The 22,845-nt window shown below is 39.4% G+C and overlaps 1 protein-coding gene across 1 annotated transcript; it reads left to right on the top strand.

Annotated features, from left to right (window-relative positions):
• Nucleotides 1-4,554: 4,554 nt before the first annotated feature.
• Nucleotides 4,555-21,800, top strand: LOC104424936 (phospholipid-transporting ATPase 2). The gene is made up of 25 exons (XM_010037475.3): nt 4,555-4,779; nt 5,641-5,859; nt 6,141-6,354; nt 7,755-7,871; nt 8,517-8,609; nt 8,700-8,874; nt 9,745-9,911; nt 11,209-11,313; nt 12,077-12,174; nt 12,273-12,415; nt 13,900-13,996; nt 14,191-14,300; nt 14,389-14,553; nt 15,492-15,646; nt 15,754-15,834; nt 15,980-16,100; nt 16,215-16,321; nt 17,311-17,442; nt 18,668-18,821; nt 19,505-19,622; nt 19,736-19,909; nt 20,008-20,059; nt 20,537-20,664; nt 20,833-20,983; nt 21,313-21,800. Exons 2-25 carry the CDS (start codon nt 5,735-5,737, stop codon nt 21,646-21,648), a joined length of 3,318 nt encoding a protein of 1,105 aa, XP_010035777.2. The 5' UTR covers nt 4,555-4,779; nt 5,641-5,734; the 3' UTR covers nt 21,649-21,800.
• Nucleotides 21,801-22,845: the final 1,045 nt, after the last annotated feature.

The raw sequence follows: 22,845 nt of genomic DNA, 5'->3' as shown, positions 1-22,845 counted from the left end.
CACAGATTCATGTTTCTTCCCATTATAATCTCGAGGATGTTCATAGCAATTTGTATAGGGACCAACAGTTTGAACTTACTTATGGGTTGCATAGATTTGTCCTGATGAATAAATTTCAGGAACTAATGGAATTCCTCCCTTTTTCAATCAACTACATACTCGTACTCTATTAGTATAAACCCCTCAAACGCTTTGGTCACACTTCATGCGGTGCTTCCGGATTGATAATTTTTGGGACTACAATTTATACTAACTTGAATTATGATTTGCATTCGAATGAGCAACCATTTATTCTAAAGTTCAATTATAAAAGAAAAATATTTACTATATTTAGCATTATAATATTTTTTTCCTACTTGCAAAGGACGGGAGGCAACTATAGATACTCAAAAGTGATGGCATTTTGATTTAGGGTGTTTGGTTGGGCATTTTCAAGGGGCTTTGGGCCCCCAAAGCTCATCGGGAGAAATTTTGGGTGTTTGGCAAGGGCTTTTGAATGCCCATTTGCGAAATGTGGGCATTCCAAATGCTCAAAGCCCAATGCTGACATTCTCCCAATGCAAGCTCTACTGTTAGGGTGCGTTTAGGAACCACTTCCCAAAGCTCTTTGGGGTCCAAAGCCCATTAGGTAAATGCAAGTGTGTTTGGCATTTGTTTTTGGGTTTGCATTCCCCAAATGCTAGCTTCACAAGGTTGAGGGCCCGTTTGGGAACCACTTCCCAAAGCTCTTTGGGGGTCCAAAGCCCATTAGGTAAATGCAAGTGTGTTTGGCATTTGTTTTTGGGTTTGCATTCCCCAAATGCTAGCTTCACAAGGTTTACGCGTCATTCACCTTCTTCCCCATGACTTTTTCGAGTTCTTCGCTGCCGCCTTCATTGTCAACGCCGCCTCCACCGTCGACACCTTCCTCTTCTGCGACAGATCCATCCCCTTTGACGAGCGCGAGCAGCATTGGTCGACTCCTTCGGCTCGTGAGAACCAGGCCTCAAGCCACTAGATTTGGCCTTCACCCCCCTTCGACCAACCCGATGGCCCTCCCGCCCGCCGTTCTGGGAGGCCCTCGACTTCGAGTTCTCAACCGGCCCCACCACCGCCTCCACCTCCGCCTCCACCATTGACGCCTTCCTCTTCTACGGTAGATCCATCCCCTTCGACGCAGCATTGCGTCGACTCCCTGCTTTTGTGCTTTGACTTTGGCTCGCACGAATCAGGTTGTCTAGATCAAACGGCCAGATCTGGCCTTTTGATCTGGCCTCTGTGACCATAAACGACGGCGTGCGTCTATGGTCTGGAAGCCAGATTTGGCTGTTCGGCACCGCCGGGCGCCGGATTTGATTTTCAGATTAAAAAAAAAATTAAAAGCAAAATGCCATTTTGTAATAAGTTTTGCCAAACGGTATTTTTACACAAATCACTTTCCAATGCGTAATTTGCTAAATGCCCGAGCATTCCCGAAAACCCCTTTACCCTAAAGATATATGCATTTGGTCAAGGGCATTTTCCCAAAACCAAACCAAACGAGCCCTTAAAAGCCCAAGGCAGGATGGGACTGCTTTGGGCTTTCAGCTTACCGAAAATGTTGAGCTTGAGGGACTATTTTTTTTTCTTCCCAAATTATCCTTATTGATTTTTCGTTTGTCCTATTGCCCTCCCTCACTATTCATCGTCTTCTTCCGCGAGCTTCTTCTTCTTCTGCTTCCGCGAGCGGTCGCCGGCAAGGGGCAGGTAGTCGTCGGCGACCGTCACCTAGACGACTGTTGTCGGGGGGTGGCGCAACCCAAATCTGGGGCGGCAGGGTTGCGGGAGGACCTTGTCGCCCCTGATCTGGGTCGCCCCAGATTCGGGGGTGGCGAGGTCTTCGAAGACCGAATCGGGTTCCCTACACTAAGCCGCCGGACTCTCGCCGATTTCATTTCCTCATTGCGCGGCGTCAACTGCTCTCGAAGCGTCTCTACTCAACCAGTGGGAAGCGGAAGCAAGCCAAGAAATCGAAAATCCGCCGAGCAAAGTCGCCGAATTCTCCCTCCCGACGATTTCATCGTGCGTCCTGAGCTCGACCCTCGATTCCTTCTGTTCAGATGGTGAGCAGCACCCGCTTCTTTGTGGCATTTCATCGAATAGTTAAGTTGCGATCTTGGTGCATGGCCAGAAAGTGGAAGAAGTTAACGTTTTGGCTGCGCATGACAACACTTCGTTCCCGGAAGAGTTTTTTTTTAGAAATAGTTCTTTTCTATTTCGCTCCGGAAACAATTTCTAAGTAAAAGAACCCGTTTGGTAACAACATAAAATTTATACTCTTGGAATAGAAAAAGAAAAGAAATGCGTTTGGTAACGCAACAATTTCTTTTTTGTATTTATTCATTTTTTATTCTTGCCGACGGATCACCGGCCGCTTGTCACCGCCGTCGGAAGCCCATCGGCCGCCGACGACCGCGGCTACCGGCCGCGGGAGGGGGCGGGCCGATGGGCTTCCGGCGGCGGTGAAGGTCGGCGGGCGGGCGGGCGCGGTGGTGAGGGCGGCGGGCGGCGGGCGGCGACGGGCGACATGGCGGTCGTGCGCGGTGGTGGCTGGCGGTGGGCGGTGGCTTCGAGCGGTTGATGGTGGCCGTGGCAAGAAAAAGAAATAAAAGAAAAATAAAAAAGAAAATTAGCTTATTTCTAGAAATTGTTCCCAGAAACAAGAAGCAACTTTTTTTTGCTTCTCATTTCGCTCCAAATCTATTCCCGGCTAACTTTCTATTCCCGAATAGAAAAACAACTTAGCGTTAAAACAGTTTTTTCTTTTTTTGTCCCTAACAAAAGAACAGAAACCATGAGAAACATAAACGTTCTCATGCGCTACCTTTGATGCTGATGGAATTTTGCTGTTTTGCAGGAGGCGACACCAGAAAAGCAATCGCTGTCGCTTGACGGTTGCCTCAAGCTATTGAGAGGTGAGAGAGATGAGCAGCGCCTGGCCGGCCCGCTCTTGGTGACCAAGTTTTGCAAAGGGGATGACCTCGACGCCTTGGATCTAGGTCACCGGGGGTGGAGGTGGCGTCACGCGACCTCATCGCCCCAGTCCGGGTCGCCGAGGTCACTGGCGGCGCCGCCTTTGCTTATCAATTTAAAAAAAAAAAAAAAAATAATTTTTTTTTTTTACCACAAAAATTCTTTTGTAAATGTAATTCTCCAAATATCATTTTGCTCAAAGTACTTTACAAAGGATTTTCAAAGTACAATTTACCAAACATAATTGCATTTTGAAAAACACATTTTTAACTCTTTGCATTTTCCTAAAAACTTTCTCTAAAAAGTCTTCTCAAACGCATCCTTAATGAACTCCGATCGAGGTCCTTGAAAAAAGCTAGACTGTCTCACCATTGACATTTATTGTTGGGCTCGATGCCAATCTGTCCTTACGACATGGGTCCTTATCTTCGAGCCCCGTGCTCTTGACATATGGTGGGATGCCATCTACTGATTTCATACATATGGATGGCCATGCAGCAAAATCCTGTTCAGGCTGTTAAACCCCTTGCCTAGATCATTTCCTGTACGCGACTAGTCGTTAGCTGGGGTAGGCATCGCGGGATCACTAGGGGGATCCTTTCCTTTGGGTGAACCATGAGGATTGGTGCGGAGAGCCCTTGGGGAGGGTTTTTGACGGATCCCTCCAGACCAGCCACTTGAGACTCCCACCCCTGTTAGGTTCTCCTTGAAGTGACTAAGCCTTTTAAGGACATGATCAGGTCCAATCACCATTCATTTTGAGGAGGATAATTTGCAAGGGAGTGTCACACTAAAAATCTTTCTGGTAGTGATGTATGATTACCATGTTTTTTTTTTTTTTTTTTGCTATATAATATAATTTGCATATATTTAGTTTGTTTTTTTTTGGTTAAGAGCATATATTTAGTTTGTTCGCTTCTACTTATCTTTCATTTCTTTCGGTAAATAAACATTTGTGCATGTATATATTGTACAACAACTCAATGAAATTATCTTCTTCTTTTTTCTTTTTTTTTTCTAAAGAAACTTTTATAGAGCCCGTTTGAGTCAACGGAATACTCTTCACTTTTAACCACAATAGAAGAGAAGTACAATAAATCTAAGAAAATGTGATTAGACGAGACTCCTTCACTAATCATTAAAGAAAAAAATTATAGAAAACACGAAATGGGATTCAAACCCAACCCAATGTTTCGCAATGACATAAACTCTATTATTAACAACAAATGTAGAAGATATGATTAGATAAAGCCCGATCACTAGCCATAAAAAGTAAAATAAAAATAGTACGAAACAGAAGACTTGACCGCTTAAATAAAATTGAAAAAAAAAACCCATCTCGAGTATGATGAAGACATGAAATTAACAATTCCAAAAAATCACGTGAAAAATGCTTTTTGTGGAATTACATATGTATTAATCAAAATCTATTAATTTGAATTTAATCCCCTTAACTTGACCCCACTCCTGACCCCTCACTTCCTACTCCCGCATCTTGTCACCTCCACGTAGTGGGCCCAATCGCCCGTCCATATTCCCATCCCCTCGTAATCCGACGGTCCACGGTGCAGCCCGTCACTCCGCCCCGACTCCGGCTCTACTCGGCCACACGCAACCATTTCCTCCGTCGGCTTCCTTAAACTGGCGGTGCCTGGAAACGGAACGAGACGAGACCGGGAAGGAGAAGAGGAGGAGCTCGGCGGTTGAAGAATTGGCCTCGGATCGCACCTGAAAAAGGCCGGAGAGACGCGAATTTGCAGGGCGGATCATGCCAATCCGTCGATTCCGGTGAGCCAATCTCCCTTCTCCGCTGATCAATTCGGTCGCCGGCGTCCCGATCGCCGCCCGTCGGTCGTGTAGTTGAGCTCGGATCCGAGATTGAGAACGCCGGAGAGTGCGGTTTCGTGCTCGACGCCGAATCCTTCACGTCTCTCTCGGATAGGCTATGCTCGATAATTCGCGCTTTGATCTTTCTTGTTTGTGGATTTGCTCGTCGAATGTTTGTGGCGGGAATTAGCTGCGTTTAGCTGTTGGAGCAAGGTTTTGGAGGTTCTTTTTTGTTGAGGACGAAAGGTGAGCAATTATGGTAACTCCTTGACGGTTTGAAAAAAAATTCAGATGATGCGGAGTTCGAATTGGAGCTCCGTGCCGGCGATTGTTCGATGATAGATTATATTCAGCTCTCGTGTTCTGAGCTCGTTCGTTGGTGTAAGCAGATATTTGACATGGGTAGTGTAAAGTCCTACTTTTCCACTTTGTTGCTGAATCAATGTTCACGGTTAGCGAGTGGAACCGAGGAAGCACAGGTTTTAAATAACTGCAGGAGATTGAAAAGATTAGTCATCTAACATAATGAGTGCCAATGGCATTGTGTTTATATTGGCTGGGAAAATTTATTATGCTGCTTGATGCATCTAGGCCGTAGACTTAACTCGTTGGCATTTTGTTGGGATGCTTAGAATGGGGTATTCGTGGCCTACTCAGTTGTAGATATGCGTTGTCATATTATCATAGTTGTCAAATCTCGTCCTCATGAATTGGCATGGATGACTTTGATGAAGATTGGCCTTGGGGTGTCGATGCCCTTCAGTTAATTTATTTGGCCATTGGTGTGACTTATGTATATGTTGATGAATATCTCTTATTCAGGATGGGAGCCTCTGGCGGATGTGCTTCTCATTGTGGCCTCTGAATCTGATAGTGTTGAGATGCATAGAGTTGATTATCAGCTTCAAGGACAACAATGAAGCGATATGTTGATATCAATGACGATGCATCATCTCAGGATTTCTACTGTGACAACCGAATATCCAACAGAAAATACACTATATTGAATTTTATTCCAAAGAACTTATGGGAGCAGTTCAGGTGACCCTCAAATTTTTTTTTTTTTTTTTTGGCGGGGGGGGGTGGGGGTGGGGTTGTTTGTGGGGAGACTAAATATTGCTAGTCAACAAATAAAAAACCTAGAAAATTCAGGTGCAAATTGATTGAGAAACTAAAACAACAGTCACCTGAACATATCCTTATTTAAAAAAGGCAGTCTGCTTACACTTCTTCCACTTCCCATAGCCAATATTTATTCTCATTTACTGAAATCAGGTCTGTATATGTATGTAATACAGTTTTGTTTTTTTTTTTGTTTTCAGCCGGTTCATGAACCAGTATTTTCTATTGATTGCCTGCCTTCAGCTATGGTCACTTATTACTCCAGTGAATCCTGCCAGTACATGGGGTCCTCTCATCTTTATATTTGCTGTCTCAGCAACAAAAGAGGCATGGGATGATTACAATAGATATCTCTCTGACAAAAAGGCAAATGAGAGAGAAGTATGGATTGTCCGTCATGGAGTTAAAAAACTGGTAAATAATCATGCTCAAGTTCCCCTACCTCTTTGTCCTCAAAAAAATGCCCCTGTTCCTTTTTATTTCCCTTTTTCTGCGGAAGGAAGCTGTTTCTTTCTTTTAAATATGTTGAAGAATGGTTACCGATCTTCTTAAGTGGTTTTATCTTGTGGATTGGTTTGTCTATTGCATGTTTGCCACTGATTTGAACTTTTCAGTTTATAGAAGTCTGGCAGTTATAGTTTCAGTCAGTTGTTGTTTTTCCTCTCTGTATATCACAATGCTCTCTACACTGGTAATGGTTTTTATTTAGTATACATAATGTAGAAGTATCGTTGTTGCCTGGTTGTTACACAATTTACGCATAGTTCATGTTCATAACCTTCGGTTTCTAGTGAAATGATGTCTAGAAAGCAAGGCTCTATATATCTCAAATGTGACCTTAATAGGCTAATGGTGGATTTACCAATTCCTGGCATGGCAACATGATGTATGCTGCCAATAGATTTCCAACTAACTCAGCTGTGTCAACCTGTTCCTGAGGTGAAGGGTGTTGCCAATCTTCTTTCATGTTCCGGCATCCCTTTTGGCTCGATACTTCAACTAAAGCAGGACATGCTGCGTACATTGTTTATGTTGGTCTGTTTGATAGTATGCCCCTAGGAAAGATATACCCTGTTTAGGTTGTTAATGTGATTAGTGGTTTTAAAAACTAAGTTTCATCTTTTTGATTGGAAAAGGCGGTTGGATTTGATAATGGTTCGGTTCCTGGAAGCACAGACAAAGAGGAATTGCGTGTAATATTTGCAGACCTCAGAGAGCAACTTGAGATTATGATAATCTACATCATCTTTATCTTCATCTCCTTTTTGAATTAATAATGGTGGGATGAGAGTGCTTCTCATGTTTCAGGTAAGAGTTGAGTTGTAGAACTATGGGGACCTCATATTTCATCATATAAGTTAAATAAAGAGGACACAAAAGAAATGTTTTGCCTCAAAAAGGAGCGGTTGTCTAGTCCACTGGCAGTTGGAGAACCAATTTCAATGATATAAAGTTTATTGACATGATATTCTACTTTGACACATAAAACGATGGTGGTTATTTGTTATTTTAGTTTGATGACGTTGCAGATGTTATACAGATAAGACAGTTATGCTGGATTTGTGCCTCTCTGGGTCTGAAGTTCATTTTTCTTTTTCATTTTTCTTTTAAGCATAACTATAGTTGCTATAATAAGGGTTTGGAGATAGACTCAAGCCCAATGTATCTTAGAATGGGGTCTCTGCATCAATGGAAATGTGTGATATTTGTTGATAGTCTACTTTATATCCTGAAGTGACTTTATTAGTACACTGATTTTCAAGAAAATAACTTTGTGCTTACTTTTCTTTTTAATATTGTACCGTATCTTCTAGATTCAAGCACAGGACATTCGTGTTGGTAACATTGTATGGCTTCGTGAGAATGATGAAGCACCATGTGATCTAGTTTTGCTCGGAACGTCCGATCCACAGGGAGTCTGCTATATAGAGGTAATGAATGAACCTTTCTTGTGTCTAAATGAAAACTTGAGCAGCTTTGTCTTTAGCCAGGGCGGATCCTCTAGTTTCGTTCGTCTTCTATGTTATGGTTGGATGTTAAGCAGATATTAGTGCTGTGCTATCTGTGCGAAAGAATTGGTGTGCGACTCATTGACTGTTGAGCATGCCTGAGAGGGATGATAGACTGCAAACCTAGGTTTTATGGCACATATGCTAGTATGAGGATAGATTAGAATAAAATGTGCTAATAACTTTAATGTTCAAGCTAAAACATGTAAAATCAGGAGTCAAATAATTCATCTAGGTCAGCTGTCCAGTCTATAATCTGTTTAAGAAAATAGTTTTAACATCAATCAGTTACCATCCTCAGCACTTGGTTTTGGGCATTGTGCTAATCCAGTCAGTCACCACTTAGATTTCTCCGGCATTTGGTTTACATCTTGCCACTGAGTGCTTTTGGTCATCTTTTCCAAATATATAAATTTCCATGAGAATTATTATTAGCATATTGATGTGAATCTGAATAGAGAAATATGGTGCAGTCCATCTAATTTTGTTGGTAACACTGCTTTTGTGCTTGTGTGAATTCCATGTCCTTCTTTCAAAAGATTATGTAGTCTCTTGTAACATGTACAGACAGCTGCCCTTGATGGTGAAACCGATCTAAAGACAAGGGTTGTACCTGCTGCTTGCATGGGAATCAATCCTGAACTGTTGCACAAAATCAAGGCAAGAATGTTACCTATATTTTGGTGAACCTAATAAAGCAACATCCTGGTTGTTTATCCTGGCTAATATTATCAAAGGGATCTTCAACAGGGTGTTATTGAGTGCCCCAATCCTGATAGGGACATCAGAAGATTTGATGCTAACCTTCGATTACTTCCTCCATTTCTTGATAATGATGTGTGCCCTTTAACCATAAAAAACACCATTCTTCAAACATGCTACTTGCGGAATACAGAGTGGGCTTGTGGAGTAGCTGTTTATACAGGTGTGTTGGCTAGAACAACTTTACTGCTCAGTATTTTTTTTAATTCTTTGTTTCTTTGAATTTGGCTTGTTAAGAAAAAGGATGAGAAAGATGGGAAGAGATGCGTGCATGTGCCTGTGCATGTTTGCACGCGCGCAGAGAGAGAGAGAGAGAGAGAGAGAGAGAGAGGAGGGAGGGTGGGATGACATCGAGTTGTGATGACCTGGACTGGATAGACATGCCAAATCTGGAAGACAGCTTGCTGCATCGCAGTTAGCCAGTTAAGTATCAAAATACGAGTAACTATGAGCAGAATCTAGATTAATTTGAAATTAGAGAAGGTCCACCATGGCTACAGTGAAGGCAAGCACTGGAGGTTCAAGAAAAGATCTGTAGAAGGTGCTTGGCGGATAGAAGATATCACGATAAAGATACTTCATGATGTATTCAAGTTTAAAAGAAGAAATGGATAGGCAAGACTGGAAATTATGTGGCTGTGTGTTTTTAGCTACATATAGGCATGTGGTAAAAGCATGAACTCTTTTGTGAGTTCATTCGTCATATAACTCTTTTTCTCCAACTCTTTGGTTGGGGAAGTAGCATTAGGATGACAATGCTATTGGTGTTTGCTTCTTTTTACTGTCTTCTTTGGGGTTTTGTGAGGAATGATGTGCTGGAAAGGGAAGTTTCCAATGATAGTCTAATGATTGTAAGTTAAAAGCTGGAGAACTTGGTTTTTGTGGATACACGTATTGTGGCAGAATCTGAGAGAGTTCTAATGACATATGCATTGACATGATTGTTTTCTTTGTCACATAAATAATAACTGTTAATGCCTCATCATGAAGGTTGCAATTAAGGTGCATATTTCTTTTTGATTTATTGCTTCAGGTAATGAAACAAAGATGGGTATGAGCAGAGGTGTACCAGAACCTAAGCTAACTGCTGTAGATGCCATGATTGACAAGTTGACTGGAGCCATATTTATCTTCCAAATAGTCGTTGTAATGGTTTTGGGGATAGCTGGTAATGTATGGAAGGAGACAGAAGCAAGAAAGGTCAGTGAGATCAACAAGGCTCCTACCATGTACTTTCTTGTTGATTGATTTTCGAGTTATACGGTGAACTTCTTTTCCTGGAAAACTTCTACATGTCATTTGTTGGGACATCTATTTGCTTTGTGATTCCACTGTTTTGGTTCCACATTTTAATTATCTTATTTCCTGCACTGCAAAGTTAAAGTACTTTCATAAGTATTGGTTTTTAAAACTTTGTACTTCAGAATAATAGCGCATGGCTGAAGAATAAGTACATATTAAAGCAGGTAGAAAGATATCAAACTAAATGCCAGACACATTAGCTAAGATCATAAACATCTTAGGCTGCGTTTGGTAGTCCGGATTTGAGTCCGGATAGGATAATTTGTTATCCTATCCGATGTTTGGGAATGTCCGCCGGATCGGACAACCTGAATATATCCAGATAAAACGCCGGATAAAAAATCCGGGGGAGGGGGTGGGATAAGCTTGGATTGGATAAGATTTTTTTTAAGGAAAGAAAGAACTTAACAAAAAGAGAAGATATCACTTGCCGTTTTCAATGGTGGCCACTACGGAGGTGGCCACAATTCCTAGATCTAGGGTTTTTCCATGGCCTTTAATTAATTGAATTTTCTATTTTTTAATTTTATAATTTAAATGAATATCATATTTATTTTTTAATCTTATCCTGAAGTGCACCAAACACTTGATAGGATTAGATATGTCCGCCTTTATTATCCAAAGGATTTTAATATCCTACTTTATCCTATCCTATCCTGATTATTATCCGGATGACCAAACGTAGCCTTATTGAATTAAGATCTAGCAATAAAACTCCTGAAGGATGCAGTGTAGTTTTTCATAATGTTCTGGAAACTATGGAAGATTTCCTGGAAAAATTAAACATATTTTAAAGCCAAGCTGTTGGAACTATTTTCTTGACCTTTGAGTTTTTTTTTTTCCAAGTTTCTAGTCATAAGCAATGGGATTTGGTAAAAACGAATTGTGTAGCCTTAATATCTACTAACAATAGACAAGTGAGGTGCTTTCTGAGTTTATGCACATAAATATTCAGTGATTCAATATAATGGAAATGGTTATATGCTAATCTTCAAATGCTTTGACTTTGTGATCTGACACCAAAACTGTGACTTATATAGGAAGAGGCTCTGGGATGTAGCTCTTGTTTGGTTTTTCCTATTATGCCTCTTGAATTTTTTTTCCTTAGTAAACTTAATTCCCTTATGTTTAACTGCAAATTTGCAGCATAAGCTGATTTTGTGTTTCCTTCTTTTTGGGTCCTTTTTTGGTGAAGCAATGGTATGTCATGTATCCACACGAAGGTCCCTGGTATGAGCTCTTGGTCATACCTTTGCGGTTTGAACTTCTTTGTTCCATCATGATTCCCATATCTATTAAGGTGAGATCTCAAGATTATGACTGAAAAATCAAGAAAATTTCTTCTTTTATCATAGCATTTTGATCTTTGTTATTGGAAGTTGACCTATTGCAAGAAAGGTAACTTTAACTATTATCAAAGGAAATATGATGTGGCTTAAGGAAAAAAATAGTTCTATTTTATGTTATCATTCTTTCTCTTGACAGTCCTTGCAAATTAAGTCTGGACTCTTAAGGAGTCTTGCAGCAGTTTTTATGCGCATTATGCAGACATAAAGATTGGTTTTCCATCAAATTGTTATGGAAAACTCATCTAATTATAGCTTGTAAGGCTGCTATTTACATTCGCACAAACAGCTGAAGTCTATGGATTTAGTGATTAATGAAATGAATACTCGTTAGAGAGGTGATCAAAGTCTTGATAAAGTATTAGAGGCTTCTACCTGACTCAGTGCAGGTGGTTGCTTGGGTAGTAAAGATGGAAGTTTGTTGCAAATGCTTAGAGTTGCTTAGTGGTTAGTGCTGGAGCTGGAACTAACTTTTTTAATAAAACCACTTAATTTTTGCTATGCATGGGCAATTGAGCTACTATGTCAACCTTGACTGAATCAAATGATTTTGCTGGTAATGTGCAGCTTTACATAACAAAAAGAGAGAGGTAGCTTGGCCTAATATCCTGTGCTCTATTTCAAGCTGGAGATTACAGAAGTGTTTTAGAGAAATTCTGCACTAAAAGAGCTTCAGATAAATTAGTAACTTTGAGACCTTTGAAAAACTTTTGGCAGGTATCTCTGGACCTCGTGAAAAGTCTGTATGCAAAATTTATTGACTGGGATCAGAAAATGGTTGACCAGGAAACTGGTATCGCTGCCCATGCTGCAAAGTAAGTTGTTTAACTTAAGAAACCTGTATACCTGTATTAGAGTTTGGCATATCTTGAAAGCAGTTTTATGTAGCAAATGTTTTGTCTCCCCTTGGCAGCACAGCAATAAGTGAGGACTTGGGTCAAGTTGAGTACATTCTGACTGACAAAACTGGAACACTCACTGAAAACAAGATGATTTTTAGAAGATGCTGCATCAGCAGCAAATTTTATGGAAATGAAACTGGGGATGCCTCGAAAGGTTCTGATTCTGTCAAAGCATGCGACATCTTTCATTTTATGTGTTCATTCTTTTGAGTCCTTGGAGCATTAGCAGTTAAAATTCTTGTTGCCATTTTGTGCACGAAAACAATCAAAGTAAAAACAACATTCTCTAGGTACTTAGAACCATTAGTGGGGATTGCCATTGGTATTTTTTGTCCAGTGAGGTCTGCGAACTTGCTTGTGTATTTTTGGTCCAGGAGTGGAGTCATACACTTTTTTTTTTTTTCTGGATCCGGGTTACTGTTAAGTCTGGTCCACTTTTTTTCAGGGAATTGGGCGCGTTCAATAGTAAACCTGCTTAGTTAATTATAAGAAAGAAATGCCATTGGCTCTACTTTTCCAGTTCGTTAAAACTAATAGTCCTTGCAATTGCAATGAGATTGATGCATCAACAGGCCTAAAGGATTTTCCTCTTCAAGTTGCTCGAAAACTAAAAGGGAGGGGAAATGGGAAATGATGTTTCTGGTTACTCAACATAAATTGACAGACTAGCTAAGGGCAAAGCGAAAATTCATTACTACCTTTTTCGAGAGATGACATTGTCACGAGTGATCGAGTTTCTCCTGATACAAGTTTTTTTTTGTTAATGTATTTCTTTAATTTAGTTTCTTTCAATTGGACTTATCAAGTGGGCTGGTGGCTGATGGGTAAAAGATTACCGATTTCATATAAACACACAAGCTACTCTTTTCACCTGATTCACATTGTTTTTGACATTCGACAGCAATAGCCCAGAATGTTATGAGTTGCTTCTGTGGAGTACTGTTTCATTAGCATAGAAGCAGCATTGCCTGCTAAATAAAATTCTATCCTTGGTTGAAAGCATTGGGTGGCTTTGTTACAAAAAGTCAAGACCTGCTTGTATATATGCATATATGTGGCTTGTAATACACAAGCAGAGCGCTGGCTATGACCATTTTGTATAATTTGTGTTTAAATCAGATACTCTGTGCCTTTATGGCTCATGGAAGGATATAGGGTCCTGACATCTAATTTTGTCCTCCTTGATATATAGCACTGCTCCATTTCTTTCATTATTTAATTTATTATTTGAGTTATTAAATGGAAGTGTGCCCTATACTGAGAGTTGGAAGGTAGAAAAGATGTTGCCATGTTTAGATTTAAATGCTCACACGTCATCTATTTCAATTCCTAATTGTTAGTGGCAAAATCACCTAATTCAGTTCCTAAATATTCCTGTTAATGTAATTTTTTATTCAATCAACGTGATGATGTGGGATCTTACGGTTAAGTCATAGAGGTAATTTATAGCATTTGAAGCTACTTGTTTTATCAGTTGGAGATTATTTCCATAGTTTGCACAGCAATGCAGAATTTACATGCCTAATCAAAACTGCAAACTGATGTTTTGCTTGAATCTCATGCAGTCATCATCTAGTATATTTGATCACTTACTGTGACCAGCTTTACTCTTATAACTAGTTTTCTTCTTGTATACAGACTTGGAACTGCTTAATGCTATTGATTCTGGCTCTCCAGATGTTATTAGGTTTCTAACAGTTATGGCAATATGCAACACAGTTATCCCTGTGCAAAGGTGATCCCAACTTCTTTCTGGCCAGATGCTTTTCCATATCTGCAGTTATTTATTTTAGTGGCAATTCACCATATAGATACCATTTGGACGTGTGTATCATGTAACCCTCTCCCTGGCTCCCACAACTGCCGCAGAAAGAACAGGTTTCTGCTACAGGTTTTTATGGTTCCTTTGCTTCTATTTTCTTGCTGCAGTAAAACTGGAGCAATCTCATATAAGGCACAATCTCAGGATGAAGATGCTCTTGTTCATGCTGCTGCAAAACTGCTTATGGTTCTATTCAATAGGAATGCAAATATTCTTGGTACCAGTCATTTTCTTCTGTCTTTTGTACTCTGCATAGTCATCTATGTTTAATTAAAATGACTTTTCGTCTATACTGTATCTCGCAGAGATTAAGTTCAATGGAATAGGTATCCGTTATGAGGTATTGGAAACTCTAGAGTTCACATCTGATAGGAAAAGGATGTCCATAGTGGTGAAAGACTGCCAGAATGGAAAGATATTTCTGTTGACCAAAGGAGCAGATGAAGCAATATTTCCTCACGCCAATTCTGGTTAGCCCCATCATGTGTTAGAACTTGTCAGATGAAAAGAGTTGTTTGGATGTTTATATGTGTTGTTTATTGATGTTGAGGGACCATTTCTGGTTATACCATACTCAATCATATAAAAGTACTCCACTGCCTATCGGACATTGAAAAAATTGCAACTTGTTCTAGTAAGTGTATTCTTTGGTTAGAATTTCTCCGGTTAGAGGTCAAGGATTTTTTGTTTTTGTTTTCTTTAAATATTTTCAGGCTTTTGAGTGTCCTTAGGAGCAGGGAGATATTGTTTTTCTTTTGATTAGTGGGTTTGGTTGTATTTCAACCTCAAGTAATTGTATACTCTTTTCCTTTTGATGGTATGATTCTTCAGGAATTTAAAATGGTAGCAGTTTTCAGGGGAATGCTATTGAATCTTCTAGGTTGGAATGTGATGATTTCAGCACATGTCATCTACCTTGTGCTAATAACACCTGCTTCTTATTTGAGGATTTGCGCTCAATGATGAATTTAAAAGTTTCCTTTTCAGATGCCACATCAACTTTCAGTATAATCTTAAAAAAAGTATCCTTTTTTTTGTACAAATGGAGCTTTTTGTGTGCAACCGGTGGCTGGATTACCTGGTGCATGCTTCAAAATGCTACTTTTGCAGTGTTGGAAATTCTACAAAAATAGCCGAATTGAAAGTATACCTGTTTGCCTGATTTTGGTATTGATTTCAGTGAGAATTTGACCTAGGGATCAATGTTACAGGCACTTGCTTTGTCATTTCAGTTCAGTAGATGTAAGGTAACTTTGTCAGACTGAAATGGCTAGTTATGGTGCTCTTACATCTTTTACCTTACACCCTGAAAACCAAGAAAGATACATCAGACGAGTGTCAATGGTGCAATTTGTAGGTTTCTTAATTGTGAGTTCATAAGTTTTTGACAACTTTATTTATTTTCCAGGGCAACAAACAAGGACCTTTGTGGAAGCTGTTGAACAATATTCTCAACTGGGTTTACGCACTTTATGCTTGGCTTGGCGTGAACTAATGGCTGACGAATATCATGAATGGTCTCTATCATTTAAAGAGGCTAGCAGTACATTGGTTGATAGGGAGGTAAATGATACGCTAACTATTATTCTGTTATTTTCCTGTCATACATAACCTTTCTGGCTTTTTCTTAGATAGTGTACCTTAGTTTCCTGAAATAATTGGATTTGCAGTGGAGAATAGCGGAGGTCTGTCAAAGAATTGAACATGATTTTGAAGTTCTTGGAGTCACCGCAATAGAGGATCGTCTTCAGGTGACTATTGATATGTCTTGTGGGATGTTCTGAATCTACACATACTTTTCCTCTTTCAGAGGGCTCTATTTTCCCATGCTCTTTCTAATATGTCTTTAGGATGATGTTGTATTTAAACAATCATATATCTTACATTACTACTCAGGATGGTGTGCCGGAAACAATTGAGACACTCAGAAGAGCAGGAATAAATTTTTGGATGCTTACTGGTGACAAGCAGAATACTGCCATACAGATTGCACTGTCTTGCAACTTCATATCTCCAGGTTGATTGATTTTCTTTGGTGTTTCAGTTCATAATGTGCTGGAGAACAAGGAAGATAGAATCTAACAGCAGAATCTATGCTTTCCTAACTTCCCTTGCTTTCCATCTCTGACAGAGCCCAAGGGTCAGCTTCTTCTAATTGATGGGAAAACCAACGACGAAGTTTGTAGAAGCTTAGAAAGAGTTTTGCTCACAATGAAGATAACTTCCTCAGAACCTAAGGTAAAGTTTATGGACTTCATGTGGTAAATCATGTGGTTTAATATATGTTCACCTTACCACTTTCTTAGTTCAGTCAATTCTCTCTTGCCATGTCTTTGTATAGTATTTTGATGGCGTCATATTATATGCAAAAAAATAGCTTTTGATTGTCTTAATCGAATGTTTCTTGACGATAGATACTTGCCATTGGCAAGGCTTAAACTGAGAAGGTTGAATTAGGTTGGATATTCTTTGGTCATAGTACCTGTATAACTGGGAATCTTTTGTTGTGCTTATGTGTGATATATATTAAGTAGGGTGAATTTTGTTAGAGGTCACTAAGAGGGTGAAATGCTAGCACGCAATTATTTTGAAGGAGCCATATGGCCTTGACTTTGCACGTTCACATATGTAGGCATGCATCTTTTGAAGAGTGTAGCCATTTAGATCGGTGCTAAATCCTAGCTTTCAATATTTGACCTCTTTCTAGTAGTCTTATGGGAGCTTCAGGGTGATTGGTCTTGTAGGAGCTTTGGGTTGATCTACATCCAGTGGGCCTCCCTCTAGCAATTAAGTTATCTATTCCTGGCAAAGTTCTAGAATAATGGGTACTATCACAGCGATTAGTTCAATACCAGACACCTGTTAGCATTCCAGCCTGTGAAGTATCAAAACTTCTGGACTTCCTTGACAATTTTAGGGTTGGTTTTTCCTGCGGCCACAAGTGACAAACAAGCACAGACAAAAAGTACATTTTTTGTATCCGTTCTAGAACAATACCCTTATTGCTTCTTGAATAATCTCCTTGTTGGTCTAGACTGCCTCTAATCATTCATCTGGATGAAATGAAATGATGATATAACGAGTGTTAAACCACTCAGCTGTTTGTCACTTTCTACACCTGACACCTATAGTTTCAAGCTCAAGTTATTTGTTCAATGGATCTGCTTGAGTGCAAATTTATTAATGTGACCGTTGGTTTTCGGTAACCAGTTTTTCCCTTGAATTAGGATGTGGCATTTGTTGTTGATGGATGGGCTCTTGAAATTGCTCTGACATATCATCGGAAGGCTTTCACTGAGTTAGCCATATTGTCAAGGACAGCTATCTGTTGCCGGGTGACACCATCACAAAAAGCTCAGGTAATTCTACTGAAAAGTGTCTATATTTGGTGTTAGATTATGACAGAAGGCTTGGGTACTTGGTAATAGGTTTTGATTTTGATTTTATGTTTTTCGATTATGTAATTGATGTTATTTTACCAGAAATTTGCATCTCTCTTTATTTGCATATGATCGCATAGCAGATTAGAGAATCATTAGCTTTTTGTCACATGATAGAATAGCAGATCAGAGAGTCACTGGTAGATTGTTTGTTTAATACAAACTGACCTTATTCGCTGCCTAAGAACTTTGCTATTTAATAAATTTTAGATGTGGTAATAAGATGGGGAAATTAAGGGTATGGAGCATGTTAGGCAATGTGCTCTATAAACAGTGTGAGCCTGTCTCTCAGTAGTTTGCAACCTTTGGACAAACGGTTGTCTAACATGGTAATGGAGCAAAGATGAAGAGTCTAAATTCTCATTCTCATCTTTATCTTGCCTCTGTTCTAATTATCATGTTATGTTTTCACTTGTCTGTTCGACATAGTCACATACATGTTTCACCTGTAAGGCTTAACTAACATTTGATGGCATGTGGTAAAATTATGTCAGATGTACACTATGGGTCCATTTTCATGACAGCTTAAGCCTTGGGGACCAGTGGTTGTCTACTAGTACAGAAGGTTTCACTTCTTTTAAGTTGTTGACTTTTAGCGTCATCAAATAATTTAAATTTGCAGGGAACTCCTGTAGCTCTGGCTTCTGCTGGTCCTCTGAATTTCATTTGGATCTGTCTAAAGCTGTTTTGAAAACATTGACATGAGTATTATGATGGGAACTTAAAAAATGATATATAGCAACAAAGCTTTATCTTTGTTGATTATTGTGTTTATCCTCTATTAGAGTAGAATGATCATCATGATGGGGTTAGTACATGACTTGAAGTTGCTTTTTGAGAACTGAACACTTTCAAGATCGCACATAGAAAGTGCAAGTGATGTTTTTTTTTTTTTTTGCAAGTGATGTTTAGTCTTCATAATATTGTGGTAACTGTGAATTAGTTTTCTTTTTTTTAGTAATGTTAATTACTGTATCTTACACTTGTACATGATTTTAAAATTATGATGCTGGTATGGTAAAAGCCTAAATTACTTCTATTAATGCTTAAAATATATCTAACCACTAATTACTATTGTTGCTCCTTTTGTCATAAATATACATTTCAGTGACATTACATGTCATATCTTGTGTTCCTCATGCAGCTTGTGCAACTCTTAAAATCATGTGAGTACAGAACCTTGGCCATTGGAGATGGTGGAAATGACGTCAAGATGATTCAACAAGCTGACATAGGAGTTGGCATTAGTGGCAGAGAAGGACTACAGGCAGCTAGGGCTGCTGATTATAGCATTGGGAGTAAGTATTGCGGGCCATGTCCAATGTTCGATCTTTTCTGGTTTGTATGTTTGCATTGACATCAAATCATTTATACTTTATGTTTATGGCTATAAATACATAGAATATGTGGTCATTTGGAGAAACAGTGTTGCTAATTCAGAGAATAGATTCCTATCAGACTTTTCTTGTTGAAAATGCTGAAAGATTTTGGGTTCTACGGGCTGGACCACTGTTACTACAAACCTTATTAAATGTATTTAGTTGGTATTTCTTCTGTGGAAACTGACCTTTGCTGTAGATAATTGTGACCCTATGCAGTCTCAGTTCTATGCATTAGTAATTGTGTAGCAGCACTTTTATTAGCTAACCATAAAGAAGTCCACATTATTCCAATGGAGAGACCGGTTTGCTGGAAAGGTCTACCTTTAGTAATGGAATAGTAGGATGGTCTGTGAAAGTGGGGAGATGGTTAGATCTAAATCTTCTCTCTGAAATTAAATGGGGATGACCAGCATACATATATGGGTCTAGTCAACAAATTTCATGTTCCAGGATATCCTTTCATCTGGCTCAACCTTTGAAATACTTTATTTTTGGGATTATTCTTTGAGAATATGTGGCATGTATTGTTGTTTAGTTTCCTCTATGTGCTTGCTGCCATGGGACTTCTAAATGTTGACTTTTCTGACTGCCGTCTACAGAATTCAAATTTCTGAAAAGATTGATACTGGTTCATGGGCGATACTCCTACAACCGAACAGCATTTCTCTCGCAGTATTCTTTCTATAAATCATTACTAATATGTTTCATCCAAATCTTGTGAGTTCCCATTTTGGTTCCTCTCTCTCTCTCTCTCTCTCTCTCTCTCTGTGCACACTATGCGAGCACACCTTATGCTTGTACCTGTTGTTCTAACACAAACACACTACCAGTTTCTCCTTCATTTCAGGTATTTCTGGAACCAGTCTTTTCAACTCAGTCAGCTTGATGGCCTTTAATGTTTTCTACACCAGCATCCCTGTCTTAGTTAGTGTACTTGACAAAGATGTTGGTGAAGAGACTGTTATGCAGCATCCACAAATTCTTTTTTACTGCCAAGCGGGGAGGTGTGTCCTCAATACGTTATGAGATCATGAGTATAGACTTTTACTCTCTTTTGGCTCTTGGTGCAGAAAATCTTCTTTAACGTTACTTCTTGAAACAGGCTTCTGAATCCTAGCACATTTGCTGGATGGTTTGGACGATCGCTTTTTCATGTAAGTGCAGATTTAGACCGTTTCTTGCTCTGTGGTTTTAGTTTTTCAGAAAGATTAGCTGAGCGCAGATTCTTTTCTCTTATTCAACAGAATTGAATAATGTTATGTTGATCTAATTATAGGGACAGCTTATGGTGACCCCCTGAACTTTGGGAAAAATATCTGAGTTGCCATTGTATGAGTATGGAATTCATAATATCAATATGGAATTCTAGTATATATGAGTCCCCTTTTCATTGCCCTTAAGTGAAACAAAGTCATGGCTATCTGATTGCACACTGAGAAGATTGTGTTTGGATATACGATAGTCATTTGCCAGCTCCATTCTTAGGAAGGTGAAATATTTAAGTAATGCATTTTAGTCTGTTAGAGGATTGTGCCTCGTGTGGAATAAAGAAATTGGACCTTACACAATTTGACTAATTGCTGGCTGTTGCTTGTTATTCTGTGTTTAATGAATGTGGATTGTAATTGCAGGCGGTTGTTGTATTTGCCATCAGCATACATGCATATGCTTTTGAGAAGAGTGAAATGGAGGAGGTATCTATGGTGGCCCTCTCTGGATGTATATGGTTGCAAGCCTTCGTGGTGACACTGGAGACAAAGTAAGCTTCCCGATTCACCATTTTGCTACTATAAGTTTGGCTTCTTCTGATACCTCATGTTCCCTAGTGAAAAAGTCAATACGACTTCATGCTGAGTTATTTGTTATGCACTTTCTTCCTTAACTGCTTGTCAATTGCTAACTCCTTAAACTTCGATTGCAAATGCAGCTCGTTCACAATGTTGCAACATCTCGCCATATGGGGAAATTTGTTTGCATTCTACATCATCAACTGGATGTTAAGTGCCATCCCTTCATCAGGGATGTACACGATAATGTTCCGGTTGTGCCAACAACCATCTTACTGGCTAACTATGTTGGTGAGTAATTGTTTTGTTTGATGCATGTTTCATTTGGGCTCAATAATCTTTCTTTTGAGCAGTCAAGTATGGTGATGCCATTCTACAGATGAGGATTAATCAGGCTTTGGTAATTGCACGGAATTAAGATGATATGGCGGCGGTGACTGAAATAATAACTACATTGCATATTCTCACCTTACAATTTTCACCATATCTCCACCATACCCGAGCAATATGATCTGGAAAAGTGCAAATGAACCAAAATGCACTCTTGATGCTAGATTAAGGTTGCATGCGTTTTTCCTAACCAAACAAGGATTTTTTTTTTCTTTTGGTTCATTTTGCAGGTCATAGTTGGAGCAGGAATGGGTCCTATTCTAGCTCTGAAGTATTTCAGATACACATACAGACCTAGTCAGATCAATAAACTCCAGCAAGCGGAACGCATGGGGGGGCCGATTTTGTCCCTGGGAAACGTTGAACAACAGCCGAGGCCGACGGAGAGAGATGTTACTCCATTGTCAATCACTCAACCCAAGAACAGAAATCCAGTGTACGAGCCTTTGCTTTCGGATTCTCCCAATTCCACCAGGAAGTCTTTCGGGACCGGAACCCCCTTCGATTTTTTTCAGTCGCAGACTAGACTGTCTTCGAGTTACTCACGAAACTGTAAGGACAACTAGAGATGACCATTCTTTTTTCTTCTTCTATCCTATCAGAACTTGTATAGTACCGGCATAACGAACTTTAGTATGGAGATATTAGAGTTTGTATCATAGAAGGAACACTTGTACTATGATTTTACGAATGATCAAAGGTATATTTTTTCTGCTAATGTCTGAGGACAGCACTCGATCGTTATCATATCGCCTCGATGGTTTTTGTAATTGTGTAACAAATAATATGGATGAATTGGGAGTGACCGCATGTTATGTATTAGGTTCCTAACTACGCCTGAAAGTTTACCAGTTGTTACCGTTACGCCTTAGTCTTTACCAACTTAAAAGAAGTTACTAACTGTAGATAGGTTAGAAATTACCTTTCTCATTGCTAAGGGCGTGCATGATAAAATTTATACTTCTTTGGATGCGTTTGTTAGTGTTTCTGTTCAAAAAGTGTTACAGGGAATATAAATAGAAAAACTATTTCTATTTCCGGAGAATAATTTTTACCAAAAAATGTGTTTGGTAAATTTGTTTGGGAATAAAAAAAAAAAATAGAAACATGTTTGGTAAATTTGTGTTATGTTTTTGTCTCTTTTAATTTTTTAATATTTTTATTTTATTTTTCCTTTTTTTTTTATTTTTTCTTTTTTCTTCTTTTGGCCGCCGCCGGCCTCGGCCATGGCGGCGACCGGCCGACGAGGGCCTAAGCCTCGCCCGGCCACACGCGAGGCTCGTCGGCCCCCGGTGAGCCGAGCTTGCCCAACCACCGTCGCCGATGGCGGTGCGAGCCTTGGCCCGAGCTGAGGCCGAGCCTCGCCGGGCCGGCGACTCCCAGGTCGCCAGCCCTCGATGGCCTGGTCCGCCGGCCATGGCGAGGCCGGCGACCGGCCAAAGAAAAAAAGAAGAAAAGAAAGAAGAAAAAAAAAAAAAAAGAGAAAATTTGTTCTTAAAAATTGTTCCAAAATAAGAAATAATTTTTTTTTTTTTTCTTGTTTTTGTTCCAATTTTGTTCTTAGAATAAAAACAGATTTGGAATAAAAACGCAAACAAATTTGTTCATTCTTTTTTTGAGAACCAAAAAACAGAAAATCTATTCATGAACAAAAATAAAACACAACCATGTACGCCATTTTGTTTCTCCGAAATAAGGTTTTGAATGTAAATTCGTTTGATAATGCAATTTGATTTTTTATTTCTAATATATTTCTATTCCAA

Source organism: Eucalyptus grandis, chromosome 11 (assembly GCF_016545825.1).
Source record: "Eucalyptus grandis isolate ANBG69807.140 chromosome 11, ASM1654582v1, whole genome shotgun sequence".
NCBI lineage: Eukaryota > Viridiplantae > Streptophyta > Magnoliopsida > Myrtales > Myrtaceae > Eucalyptus > Eucalyptus grandis.
The sequence above is the reverse complement of the archived record's forward strand: the minus strand, read 5'-3'. Positions and strand labels throughout refer to the sequence as shown.